General features: G+C 47.5%; 1 protein-coding gene across 6 annotated transcripts in view; it reads right to left on the bottom strand.

Annotated features, from left to right (window-relative positions):
- Positions 1 to 14,201, bottom strand: part of CSMD2 (CUB and Sushi multiple domains 2) — a 494,027-nt gene that overhangs the window by 76,505 nt on the left and 403,321 nt on the right. For all 6 annotated transcript variants that reach the window (XM_072723914.1, XM_072723908.1, XM_072723910.1 and 3 more), the window contains exons 42-46: positions 13,976 to 14,164; positions 11,637 to 11,814; positions 10,183 to 10,328; positions 578 to 658; positions 44 to 157 (exon numbers count right to left, since the gene is read on the bottom strand). In XM_072723914.1, coding sequence (XP_072580015.1) covers positions 44 to 157; positions 578 to 658; positions 10,183 to 10,328; positions 11,637 to 11,814; positions 13,976 to 14,164 — 708 coding nt within the window. The remainder of the gene's footprint in view (positions 1 to 43; positions 158 to 577; positions 659 to 10,182; positions 10,329 to 11,636; positions 11,815 to 13,975; positions 14,165 to 14,201) is intronic.

Raw genomic sequence — 14,201 nt, 5'->3', positions numbered from 1 at the left:
ATGCTTCGGAGGAGCTCGGGATTGCGCGGCTCCGTGCAATTACCTTCACATATTGGGGGTGGTCCTTCGAACTGCAAGTAGGTTCCAAGTTTGCAGGTCAGGATCTCATTCCCCACTAGGGTAAAGCCAGGGAGGCACCTGTAGCGGACGATGTCACCTGCCAAAGAGAGACCACATGGGGATTCCCTGGAGAAGTCTGTGCGGGGCGCCCCTTCGTACTTAAACCCATGTCCAGGCAAGGCAATCCGTGGTGGGTCATGTTCTGATCAGACTTAAATAACCGGGTCAACCCCAATCGAACGACCCAGAAAACTGCTACCCACTTCTCAGAGCTCAGCCTTGCTGAGCCGAAGCATGTTTCCAAATTCTAGGAACTTTGGAGAGTGTCTTGCATGGATTTACTTCTCAAAAACCTACTGACTTGAATCTTGTCTGCCTGGCTATGGTGTTTGCCTCTTGGGGCAGACTCAGTGGATGGGTGGGAGGGGGCGATGTGCCTTGCCCGCCAGCCACCCCCCACAGCCCCCGGCCGGGCCCCTCCTTGCCCCCCAGCCCTTGCCGGTTTGGGAGGCGGTACCTATGTTGAATTCTTCATTCTCTGTGACGACTTCGGCATTGGGGAGGATGGTGGGAGGCGGGCACTTGGTGAGCGGATAAGCTGAAAAGACAGAAGCAGACAAGCTGGGGTAAGAGCGTCACTCTCAGGGCACGTTGTCATTCACTTGTTCACTCTCATTCCTCATTCCCTGGCACAGATACTAGTGGCTTTTGACCCGTACCCAGGGAAAGTGTAGCCAAGTATTATTTTGCTTATCTGCTGTCATCCTTTTCTGTCTTTGATGCAGAAGCCAGGAGGCGTAGAGTAACAGCAACGATAAAGGAGAGAGCATCTAAGAGGTCAGCGACAAGCGCACTGGCACTGAGGGGAAAGGAGAGACGCATTTCTTGAGCACCTACACGGGCCAGGCACTTTCACAGCTGTCACCGTCGATTCTGATGCCGGCGGACCCTCCTGCAAGGTGTCCTCGCTTCCTTTATGGGGAAGCTGAGATTCCGAACACTTCACTCCCTTCTCCAGGGTTACACGGGAGGTGAGTGGCACAGGAACTTGAATCCAGGAGCGGCTGCTCTCAAATCCCGTATTCTTTCCACCACTTGGCATTTAAGTACTGTGTGTGGCTCACGTGAGTGCCCACAAAGCCAGCTGGTTTCCCTTCTGACCTCTGGCTAAACATCTCTGGCTTCAGTGGGTTTTCTAAATTGGAAACCATCCCTCTGGGCAGGGACTAGGCTGTGTGGATGGTGTCGCTGAGACGAGGCTCAGGATGGTCCCAGAGCTTGGCTTCCATCCGCTGCCTGGCGCACAGCTGGTGCCACGGGAGTGTGAGCTGCTGTTGGCATTGCTACTGCTCTTGTTATATCCAAAGTCACCCCAGACCCCCAAATTATATATATATATATATGTATATATATATATATATTTTATAAAGGACATTCTTTTTTTTTTATTGGTGTTCAATTTGCTAACGTACAGAATAACACCCAGTGCTCATCCCGTCAAGTGCCCCCCTCAGTGCCCACAAAAAATTACAAATATAATACACTGTCATTAGAGAAAATATGAAAAATTTTCTACAACAGTAGGAAGAAAATTAAACTCATCCACTGGCCATTTGGAAAGACCCGCTGCTAACACTTTACTGTGAGTTCGTAGAGCACATACTTTCTGCATATGTATTTTTCTCTTACAAATTTGCAGCATGTGGTGCACTTTGTGTTGATCCTTGGGCACTTACTACTGTATTGCAGGAGTTTTCCTATGCAATTAAATTTCTTAAAAAATGACTGCAATGACTTCATAGAATTTAGTCATATGATTAAAATTTATTTAGAGATGCTCTATTATTTTTTTTTCAGATGCTCTATTATTAACCATTTAGGTTTCCAAAGTTTTGCAATTTAAAATAAGGTTGTGATAAACATTCTTTAAAATAAAACATCCTTCTCCACATATGCATCTTTTATGAATTTTTTTTCTTCTTTTTTTTTATTTTTATTTTTATTTTTTTTATTTATTTATTTTTTTCTTCTTTTTTTTTAAAACTAGGAAGGATTGCTGGATCATAGAGCAGCTCTATTTTTTATTTTTTTTCCAGGAACCTCCATGCTGTTCCCCACAGTGGCTGCACCGGTTCACATTCCCACCAACAGTGCACGAGGGCTCCCCTTTCTCCACATCCTCGCCAACATCTGTCATTTCCTGTGTTGCTGATTCTAGCATTCTGACAGGTGTGAGGCGAAATCTCACCGTGGTTTTTATTTGCATTTCCCTGATGATGAGGGATATTGAGGAGGATCTTTTCATGTCTCTGTTGGTCATCTGGATGTCTTCTTTGGAGAAATGTCTTCCCATGTCTTCTGTCTTTTTTTTAACTGGATTATTTGTTACGTGTTGAGTTTTTAAAGTTCTTTGTGTATTTTTGGATCTACAATTTGCACTACTAGGTATTTACCCAAAGGATACAAAAGTACTACTTCGAAGGGATATATGCACCCCGATATTTATAGCAGCACTATCAACAATGGCCAAATTATGGAAGTAGCCCAAATATCGATCAACTGATGAATGGATAAAGAAGATGTGGTGTATATATACATGGAATATTGCTCCAGCATCAAAAAGAATGAAATCTTGCCATTTGCAATGACATGGATGGAGGTAGAGAGTGTTATGCTCAGCAAAATAAGTCTGTCAGAGAAAGGCAAATACCATATGATTTCACTCATACATGGAATTTAAAACAAGACAAATGAACATAAAGGGGGGGGGAAGGAAAAGAAAACCAAGAAACAGACTCTTAAGTATAGAGAATGAACTGATGGTCCCGAAGGGAGGTAGGTGGGTGGATGGGTTGAACAGGTGTGGGGATTAAGGCGGGCACTCGTGAGGCGATATGTGGAAGTGCTGGATCACTAAATTCTACACCTGAAATTAATATTACACTGCATGTTAACTAATTGGAGTTTAAATAAAAATTTGGAAAAAAAGGGAAAAAACTGGGAACAATTACATTGTATGAGCTTTTTAAAGTATGAGCATCTCCTACTGAACGAATGTCAGTAATCCATTCCTGGAAATCAGATGTTCTGCGTAAAGATGCTATTTCCCGTGACTTCAAGTAGGAAAAAATTACGGTGCATAACCCTAAATCCAGGAAGTATTTAAGATAATAAGATACATATATATGCAAAACCCATAATGCTAGAAATTAAATACTTGAAATTTTACTGCTTGATCGCCCAAGAATGAATACGGCTGTAAGAAAACAGTGGTTCCATGTGTTTTAGCACAAGCACTTTGCATAGCACAGCGCGCCACGCCAACCCTCTCAGCATGAGGCATTTGGAAATCCTCGCCCGAAGACAAGTGCAACATGGGAACGTGTTCAGGACAGTGCTGGGTTCACAATGAACTTCTCGTTATCGTAACCTCTCGGAACCGGCAGCAACAGGGACACACGTTCCAAACGTTCACGTGGGATCCTGGCCTTTACCCACTGCAGTTAGGATGCAACCTGACTTTTCCTGTGGATGGTTTCATTAAAAATGTTGTAGGGCATTTTGATGATTTAACTAATTTCTTCTACAGATGTGTCGGCGGAAAAGACGTTGCATGGAGAGACACAGGACTCCGGGAGACACGGTTTTCAAAGCAAGAAGCACCCGTGGAGTGGCCACGCGGGTTTGACCTTGGTTTAACATACACCCGGGAGGACCACGCGGGTGTTGGCTTTTCTTTGCAGAAAAAGGGCTGTAACTGATACGGGCCACGGAGCGGCAGCTTCTACAGGGCCGGGTCTCATCATTGTCTCCTCCAACTCATTGAAGGATTATCTGCAGAGGCCTAGCCTGGGTCAGGCGCTGCGTCAGGCGGCGAGGGTGCAAGAGTAACCAAGACACAGTCCTCGCCCTCCTGCCACCCCGAGCCTCCTGGGGAAGGCAGTCGTCTGCGGTAATTGTCGCCAGCTTGCTAAGCAACCAAAAAGGTAGCATTTCTTTTTTTAAAAAAAAATTGGCATTTGATAACAAGTTAGGTTAAACATTTTCTTCCTATATTAATGGACTATTTTGGAGTTTACTTTTTAACCTTCTATCAGTCCTTTGCCCCTATTTGTCTTACAAATTGGAAGAACCCGGTTCGTATTTAAGATTGACTTCTGGGGTTACCTGGTGGTTCAGTTGGTTAAGCATCTGATTCTTGATTTTGGCTCAGGTCAGGATCTCAGGGCAGTGAGGTGGGTGTGGAGCCTATGTAAGTCTCTCTCTCCTTCCGCCCCTGCCTTCTCTTAAAAAAAAAAAATGACTTCTGCCTGTTAAATATATTTTCACGGTTTATCCTCTCCTTATGTTTGTCTAGGGCACTCTTGGGATTCGTAGATGCATGAAGTTTCTGCTTATTCTGCTTAGCCAATTCTTTTTTTTTTTTTTTTTTAAGATTTTATTTATTTACCAGAGACAGAGAGCGAGCCCGAGTAGGGGCGAGGGGCAGAGGCAGAGGGAGAAGCAGACCCCGCTGAGCAGGGAGCCCGATGGTGGGGGGGACTCCATCCCAGGACCCGGGGATCAGGACTTGAGCCAAAGGCAGATGCTTAACTGATGGAGCCCCCCAGGCGCCCCTCTGCTTAGCCAATTCCCGATGTTTCCTTTATCACCCAAGGCTTTTATTTTATTTTATTTTTTAAAATTTGGTATCTTCCATTCTCAGCTGTACGCTTAATCTTTAAAATACACCTTCTGGGTGGGGAACTGGATGAAGGGGATCAAAGGGTACAAACCTCCAGTTATAAGATTGGATAAGTACCGGGGATTTCACGTGTTACGTGATGTTAACACTGCTGTTTGGTATATCTGAATGCTGTCAAGAGAGAGCAGATCCTCAGAGTTCTCATCACAAGGAGAAAAAAAACCTATTTTCCCTCCTTTTTTTGGATATCTATATGAGATGACGGCCTTTAACAGAATTTATCGTGGTGATCATTTCACAATATACATAAGTCATGTCATTACGTTGTATGCCTAGACTTACACAGTGCTGTATGCCAACTGTATCTCAGTAAAATTGGGAAAAAAAATCCAAAATAATTGCCTCAAATTCCAAAATAAATAAATAAATAAATAAATAAATAAATAAATAAATAAACAAATAAATAAATATCTTCTATGACACTTAACTTGCAGAAAAAACTCAGAAGAAATCTCCACTTGAACACAGCCTGAGTGTGGTTACTAGTTTGAGTGGGGGTAGCTTTCCCATTATATTTTTTAAGAATTATATATTTCTGCTCAGAAATGCAGAATGCTGGTGGAATATTGAAAAACAATAAAATGGAAATTGCCCCAGTCCCACCACTACCGAGGCGTAACCGCTGTCAGCCTTCTGGTGCATGAGCTTTGGTCTTTTGCAGACAATCCCTCCTCCGCCTAGAGCCACACCATCTACCAGGTTATTGCTAAAGACCTGAGTGGGGTGGCGGGGGGGACGTCCAGGACTTCTCCCTTCCCCCGGTCCCCTCTCCCCCAGTCCCTTTGGGCTGAGGCCCTGTCAGAGCTTAATCGGACCCCGATGTAGGCGAACATGGTAACGGACGGACGGGGAGGCCCACTGCCTCTTGCCAAGCAGCAGCCAGCGTGTCAACAGCCGTCGTAGGCCAGGGTCTCACTGTTTTGTCCTGGGCTGTATCTTTGTTCCTATGGTTTCCTTTGTTTTCCACCTTTTCTATAGGAACTATGCTTTGCTTACTTTTTTCTTTTAGTGACTTAAAAGTACTATCACCTATTTTTAATTTTTTTAGTGACTAAAATACATACTTGGAGTCCTGATTTTCCTAATTATTAAAATCAGCGATTGAATGACATCTACTGATTCCACCCTCATGAGAGATAAGGACATTCCCTTTCTCCTATTCCTCTTCTAATTCCTTGGGTATTTGTTAATATGAAATAATTCTTAAGAATCTTTTTTTTAAAGATTTATTTTTATATGAGAGAGAGAGGGAGAGTGTGAGCTCTAGTGGGGGGAGGCACAGGGGAAGAGGGAGAGAGAATCCTCCAGCAGACTCCCCTGAGTGTGGAGCCTGATGCAGGGCGCGATCCCAGGACCCTGAGCTCATGACCTGAGTCCAAATCAAGACTCATGCTCAACTGCCTGAGCCAAGCAGGTGCCACAATTTTACAAAATCTTTTAAGAATCATTTGCAATCTGTTTGGAATCGATATTTTCAATTATTATTAGGCTTAAAAGGTGGTTAGCTAGTTAGTGCTTCCACTTTAATCTTTTATACAACTTCTCTGTATCAGGTTATTGGCTCGTCTCTCCCTGGGGGTCCACATCCTGGAGGAACACTTCAACTGAGATGTGGGGACGCAGATTGTGAGTGCTCAGAGGTCTGCAGATGGCTGTCTCTTGCCTGCACATGTGATGCTCCCAACTATCTTCCCCCTACATATCTATAAAAATGCCTCTTTTGATTTTCTGGGATTGAATGCCAAGAATAATTAGTCAAAGGATTGTGGATTTTGGCTCCTCGCAGGTAACTTTTTCGGCCTAGATTCTGGTAGATTGTGCCCTTCATCCCAGTAATTTGAAATGCTTGCCAGGCTGGTTGTGATTTTCCCCGGCATGCGGTGAGCTCTTTTGTTCTATTTGCACAGTTTTTCATTCATTTCAGAAGAGTTTTCTTTTATTATTTGTGTTCTGTCCGTCTGGTTCTTTCTGTCATGGATGCTTTTTATCAGGACATTCTTCATTCACTGGATCTCTTTTATTTCCCATTCTCTCCTCTATAATCTTTAAGTCTTTGCTCTTTCTCTCCTTCGTGTTGGGCTTTTCCTCTGATCTGGTTTTCTACAGCGTTTTGCTGATCCTTATGCCAATTTAATTGGGCTGCGGCATTTCTTCTTTAACTTTTTAAAAATTATCTAGCTCCCCATGTAAATAAAAATCTTAATTTGAAACAATCACAAAGGCACAGGAAAAGTTGGAAGCATCACACAAAAAAACGTTTTTCACGAACCATTTGAAAGGAGGTTGCCAACATGATGCCCCATCACCACAATATTTTAACATTAACATGCATTTTCAACAAAGCAGCATGTTCCCTTTTGCAAAATCACAATACAACCATCAAAAACAGGAAATTACCTCTGATAATGGTAGCCAACTCACCCTCACCTCCACTCATGTTTTACCACTTGTCCCAGGAAAGCTCTTAACAGCACAGGATTCAGTTCAGAATCATGCACTGTATTTTGTTGTCATGTCTTTTTTCGTCTGGAACTGTCCCAAAGTCTTTCCTTGACCTTCATGACTTTCACACTTTTGAAGATTATACATCGGTTAACTTCTAGTCTGTCATAATATATTATGTTACCCCCAACTTAGATTTGTCTGATTCCTCACGACTGGATTCACGTTGTGCATCTTTCCTGGGCTATCACAGAGGTGATGCTGGCTCTTCTCTTTGCACCCAATCAAATGGGGGCATAACTACAATTTGTCCCGTTACTCAGCATGGTTACTTGGATCACTTGGTTAAAGTGATGTCCTCCAGCTTCTCCACTGTACAGCTACTCTTTTCTCCCTTTGAGATTACTGTGTGGGGAGATAGTTTGAAGGCATGGAAATATCCTGCTCCTCATAATATTTTAAATTAATAATTGTTTCATTAATTAATTTATACCTGGATGGGTATATATAGTGTCCTGGTTTATTCATTCAGTTACCATGTGTTACCAAAACAAATTATTTGGATGCTCAAATTATCCGAGTATTATGGTCCAAGTATAATCCAAATTATCCCATTATGGTCACTGGGAGTCCCTTCAAGCCCGCGTCTATGTCCTTCTGGCACATCTCCACCATTCTTTGGGCACCTTCTTGCTTTCTGCCATAAAATGTTCCAGGCTCATCTTGTGCTTTCTCTGCCTCAGTCCTGGGATCAGCCATTTCTTTTTTTTTTTTTTAAAGATTTATTTATTTATTCATGAGAGACACAGATTGAGAGGAGAGGCAGAGATAGAGGCAGAGGGAGAAGCAGACTCCCCGCAGGGAGCCCGATGTGGGACTCAATCCCGGATCCGGGAGTCACGATCTGAGCCAAAGGCAGGCGCCCAACCACCGAGGCACCCAGGCGTCCCTTTTAAGGAGTCCTCATCTATTTTAGTGGAAAATGGTTTTAGAAACCAGTATCTGGAGCTAGATGTGTTCATTGCTATTGAGGAGTCATTGCTTCCAGGCCCTTTCAGTGGAAGGAGCTAAGGAATACACGTACGTGTACAGACCCATGTTTACATCCATATCTCCTTCTATATCTATGTGGACATATTGAAAACCATTGCTCATACTCATACTTCCAATTCCAATCCAATGCCCTGGGTATATTCTAATTTTTGCTCTTGCCACATTTCTGACCCTCTTTTTTTACAGTGCGACTCCTACCTGGAGTGACAGTTGAGATGGGAACTTGGTTCTCTAGGGTGATAGATTAACTTCTTTGATCAGTCACTCCTAGAGGACCCAGTTCCCATCTCAACTGTCACTCCTCCCTTACACGAATGCCCTGCTCCCCCAACTTGGAGTCTGAAGGATCCTCCGCGTGGATGGCATCCTCACTTTGCTGGGGCTCCTACCCGACATGAATGTTCCCTCAGTTTGCAGAGCCTTGATGGGTATCATGCCAGCCCCGTCTCCATATAGATGCTGCCTCTCAGCATGGCCCCTTCTTCCCTCAGATGCCCACTTTCCTTCACCCCATTTAACAGCTTTAGGACTGAATTGTTCAGGAAGGGAAGGGAAGGGAAGGGAAGACATTTAGCTTCCCTTCTAGTTATCTCTTATTTGGAGTCCATGTTGTCGAGACTTTTACGCTGGAAGCAGATACTTTCCAAAATTTATCTCTATTTCCTAAACTACATGTTTCCAAGGGCATTTTCCTCTGCAATTCAAATCCACTTTTGTCATGAAAAAATACTGTAGAATCTTGTTCATAGCTCTCCTTAAGGTACTTTTCCGCTTATTAGTCCTTATATGAGAAGAAATTTATTGAAAGCTAATGTTTGCCTATAGATAGGCAGACATTCTTTCCCCCACACCAGTCCCACTCCCCGGTCTCTGCAAGTCTACCTCCTTTTTCTTTAGTTCTTGTCTCAAATATTGCCTCTTGACAGGTTACCCACAATTATTTTACATGAAAAGAGTTCCCTGCCTTTTTGTTTCCTTCATAGCAACTTATTACAAATGGCAAAGATTTTATTTGTCTGTTATCTCTCTGTCCTTGGAGGAAGAAAGCTCTAGGGGGAGCAGGCGTTTCGCAGAGCAGGGAAGCATGAATCAGTGAAGATACGAAAACATGCTCACCTCGTCATTAACATAAGAGTGAAATGCTATTTCATGCATCTGCCATATTGGCAAAAAATTTAAAAATTTGATAAAATCTTGTGTTTGCAAGACGGAGCCAGGAACAAGGTCAAGCTTCCCCCATTACCAGTTCAAGTATATGTAAAGCTCTGCAAATTGTAATACGGAGAATTATTCTATAGATGGGGACAAACCCAGAGAAAACTTTAAGTTTTTCAATGCTGTGTCCACTATTACAAAAATGAGGAAGCACCCAGACCTGTAACTTCGGACCCTTAGGAGAAAATTGGCTGTTGATAAGGACAAACACACCCTGAATGGTTCATGCTCCTTCTGCTTGAAATCTCCACGACTTCACTTGTGCAAAGCACTCCCTGTGAGGTCAACAGAGCCCTAGATTCCTTTGGAGGGGGAAAACCCTCTAGAAGATGTGAAGGGACAGGCTGAGGAACCAGTGAGTGAGTAACCCAATGAGTTGACGTGAACCTGTGGAATGAGAAGCCTCATCCCGCTGCCTCTAAGCTTGGACTTGGCACCAGGGATCGGCACCAGGAGCCTCCCTGCCCTCATGGTGGAGGAGGAAAACCTCCATGTATGGGGGTCTGTGCTGCGGGATCCTTGCATAGGTTAACACATTTAACTCCTAACTCCGAGGACACTGAGGCCGAGAAGCTATGTTAGTCACTCAGAGTCACATGACAGGGATCAAGCGCGGCCCTGACTTGGGAGCACGGTCCTTCCCTCCCACGTCAGGCTTCCACACTGACCGGAGAAGGCTATGGCGAAGATCCCACCCATGGCTGCGTCATGGTGGAACTTGAGCAGGGCCTGGTTGGATGAGCTGTGCAGCGTTTTCTTGGCCAAGCTCCGGCTGAAGACTCCAAGCTGTGGAGCTGTCTGCTGCGGCCCATCCCTGCATGCAGGAGACAAGGTTCTGGCATTAGACACCAGGGCTGCCTGCTTTATCTGGTCCCATCAGCGGCCTCACAGAGCCCTGGAGTGAGAGGCCATGGCTCTTCCTGCGCCCACGCCCCGTGCACAGCTCTCTCATCTCTCCCGACCCGGTCTGCCAACAAGGCTCACCGGGTTGGCAAATCTCACACTGGTTCCTCCTTCACCTGATCCTTCACGGTTGCCTCTGTAGGGGGCTCCGGGGGCGAGTTCCCCCAAGCAGCAGGAGCCCCTGGGCAGGTTCTCTGTCTGAGCAGCAGTAGGACAGGGCTGAGGAAGCGCATCCCGCCATCCGGGCCAGCCCCACTTCCTGTCCCCATGCACACACATACCCATGCTGCCTTTCTAAGCAAGACTTTCTTCCCCGGAAACTCATCTAATCCCTTCTATCCATGTGTAATCATTGCCTGGACAGGGAACCGGAAATTAGCCCAGGGTAGTCTGATGACGGTTATCCAGCCCCGAGGCTCTGGGGAGGAGACCCCCGCTATCCTCTGCTGATTCCTAAAATGGCAGTAACTCCTGAACTAAGGAATTCTTGGGTTATTTATTCGTCCAAAGATGCAGAGGTTTGGGAAGAACTGTCTAGGAGACTTATTGACTAATAATTCACACTCCCATTTTAAAATCACTTCAAGATATCCTAATCCTATTACTCAGAGCGTAACTATCACGTTGGTGACCAGTAGGCCACATGTGGCTCTTTATATTTAAATTAATTTAAGTTTAAAAATCAGCTCCTCCATCACTCTAGTCAACATTTGAGTTCTCAGTGGCCACCCGTGGATGGCGGCTACGGCCCTGCACAGCACGGGTATGGAACGTTCCCGTTACTGCAGAACGTTGTGTTGGACAATTCTGGTTTGGTGGGAGACGACCAATGGGACTTCACCGAATTCCGCCCCCAAACTCTTCCATTGGTCTAGGTAGCTTATATTAGGTAAATGTAGAATTTAGGTTTGGACTCTGGAAAAAAATGAGAAAAGTCTGGGTATCCCTGACCACTCCCATTCATACACCTACCACCGGTACACCGACCCCTAGCAGGACTCGGGGTTGGAAACCACTGCCCACCCTTTCCTCTCGCTCCAAGGAGCCCCAAAGGCTGAGGCGCAGCCCCTATTTACTATGTTCACCTGAAAGCCAGGAGGCTGAGCATCATTTAAAGCCATTCGGCTCTTGGTTCTCTGAACAGAACGACGGGTGACCCGGTTTAGAGACCAGCCAATGCCCCTTTCTAGTCGGCTGCCGGGGCGGCAGCCAGCCCTACCAGACGGTGATGAAGTCTCCGGTCGGCTCTGTCTGCAGCAGGCTGAGGTTGAGGCGGATGCCATGACCAATGGGCACGGTGATCAACCAGGCACAGTCCTGAGAGCTGGAGTACGGACTGGGGAAGCCAGGGGAGTACACGGTGCCGTTGGAAGAGGTGATGTTCCCGCCGCAGGGGACTGCCGGGAGGGGACAGCAGCACGGTGAGTGGGGGAGATCACCCCCCACCTGAATTATTTAGGTGACTTCCTTCTGAAGTGCCAGCACCCGCCACAAGGTCAGGCGGGAGGGGGAGGGATGATGGAGCTGAGGGTGATCGTGGGGGTCCCCCCCGCAGACCCAGCACCCACTCCCCACCTGGTCCCGACCTTCAGTGCCGGTGCCTCTGTGGGCCAGCCCCCGCCCCTACCCCCCTTCTTCTTGTGGAGGAGACCTGCCCGGAGGGAAGGTCACCCTGAAACCACCCCCCCTTCCGAGGAACAGAGTGGAGAATCAGGTCAGAGTCAGCACCGCCGTAGTACTTTTGCTGGGACGAACTAAGAAATTATGGAACTATGTCTTTCACTTCATTTGCTCAAAGATTCTTCGAGGGGCACGTTTGGTCTTGACCTAAGAGATAAGGATTGTGGCGCTAGGGTCGGGTTCAAAGCGTGGCTACACTGCTTGTTAACTAGATGAGCTTAGACGGTAGTTTCCTCCCTCTCCTCACCTGTCCAATGGGACTAAGAGGGGTCCTGTAGAGGACGATGGGAGCCGCTGGGTGAACTGACGCCTGTGAACCGTGCAGCCGGGTGCTTCCCTCACAGAAGGCATGTGCTGCAGAGCTGTGGGCCTGTCTCCCTATTTCCCTGTCCCCCAAAAGTGACACCCAATTTTGGCCTCACTCTGACCTTGGCTTTGGGTAAGGGGATGAAGAGGCCTTGAGGTCTCCATAATGTTCCAATTTAGTCACCAGGGAGGAGAAAAAAGGACACATGAACCAACCACCGCTGGTCCAGAATAATGAGTCTATTAGGCCGGCTCTGGGCACCAAGAAGACATCGGGGTGGGGGCAGACCGAAGCGAGGAGAAAGCGTCCCAGTGCCTGCAGGCAGAAGATAGGGTTCCAGGGAAGCATAAGATCCTGAAAGGGGTACATGTGGACGCATGGATGGCATCCCTCCTACACCTGCGGGCACCCGTGCAGTGTCAGGTGCAGCCTGGGGGGACAGTGGGGTGCAAGGGCACCCAGGCACGAGGTTCTGTCTGCAGCACCTACAGCCGGGGTCCGGCTAAGTGATGGAGAAGCCAGTGTAGGCTGGAGGGGTCTCAATGTGGGATGCTCCAGGAGGAAGAGCGGGGCCCCTCATCTGGTCTTGGGGGGGTGAGGAAGGTTCTCGGTATTGTTCCCATCTGGATTTGGAGCTGAGGGAGGACAGGGCTCAGCAGGCAAAAGGCAAGAGAGGAGAGCCGTGTTCCATGAGGGGGGCCAGGATGCGCTAAGGGGAGGCAAGAGGACACGGCACACTGGGAAGCTGGAAGTCTTTCCTGCTGGACACACAGTCTGTGTGTGTGGACAATACTGGGGCTGTACAGGGCCCAGGCCTGAGGGACTTCATTCAAGGGTCTGGAATTTACCCCAAGAGAGGTGGGGATGCCTTGCTGCCTTCTGGGCGGGGGAGGGTCTGGAGTGTGTTGATGGTTTTGAAGGTCACACTTGGCTCCGTTGTGAAAAATGGATCGAGTAGCGCGAGAGCCGCGGTGGGGAGACCCGTGAGGAGCCTCAGCAAAGAGGCAGCCTGGACTGAGGTGGAGGCAGGACGGAGGGATGCGGATGCACCCGGAGGGTCATCAGGACGTAGAATCATCAAGACTCAGTGAGTACGTTAGCTGGCGAGAGGGGGCCGCCCAAATAGGGGCCGCGTAAGCAGGCAACTAGAGGTGACCCTTGCTGATGAGGACTTCCACTGAATGGCAGAGAAGGTGACCTTGATTTTGGACATATTAGGATCTAGATGTCTCTGGGTAAGTGAAGCTCTTCAGTAAGGACCCGGATATCCCAGTGTAGATGCCCGAAAAGAGAACGATTACAGCCTTCCCTTCTGATGGGCTGCGTCTTCCTGGGGCTGAGCGCTCCCCGGGCCGTGGCCTACCTGGCCTACCGCTCCTCCAGGCCCTCCCACGCTCGGCCTAGGCGTCTGCCCCAGCCGTTCCTGAGTAGGCTGCGGCTCTTCCATATGAAAACAGGACGGTCCGGGTGCGCCTGGGCTCCTCAGCCTGGGTGACTCCTCGGAGTGTGGGAGTCCCCTGAGTCGCTCGCCTTGGGAGGAATCCCCAGGGATGGGGGAGGGAGGGACATACCTTCACACCTGGGCAGGGGGTGGTCCCAGTTCCGGTTGGTGCCGTGTTGACACGTGAGGACAGGATGACCGGTCAGCTGGTATCCCGGGAGGCACTCGAAGGTCACAGACTGTCCGACGTTGTAGCCAGCTCCCCTCACGATGCCGTTGGCAAAGGGCTCCGGGTCTGGGCACTCCTGGAGTTCATAGGCTGGCGAGGGTTAGAGAGAAGGTTACCGTATTCCCTC

The sequence above is a fragment of the Vulpes vulpes genome, chromosome 10 (assembly GCF_048418805.1).
Source record: "Vulpes vulpes isolate BD-2025 chromosome 10, VulVul3, whole genome shotgun sequence".
Lineage (NCBI taxonomy): Eukaryota > Metazoa > Chordata > Mammalia > Carnivora > Canidae > Vulpes > Vulpes vulpes.
Note: the sequence above shows the minus strand (reverse complement) of the source record. Positions and strands in the feature narration are given on the sequence as shown.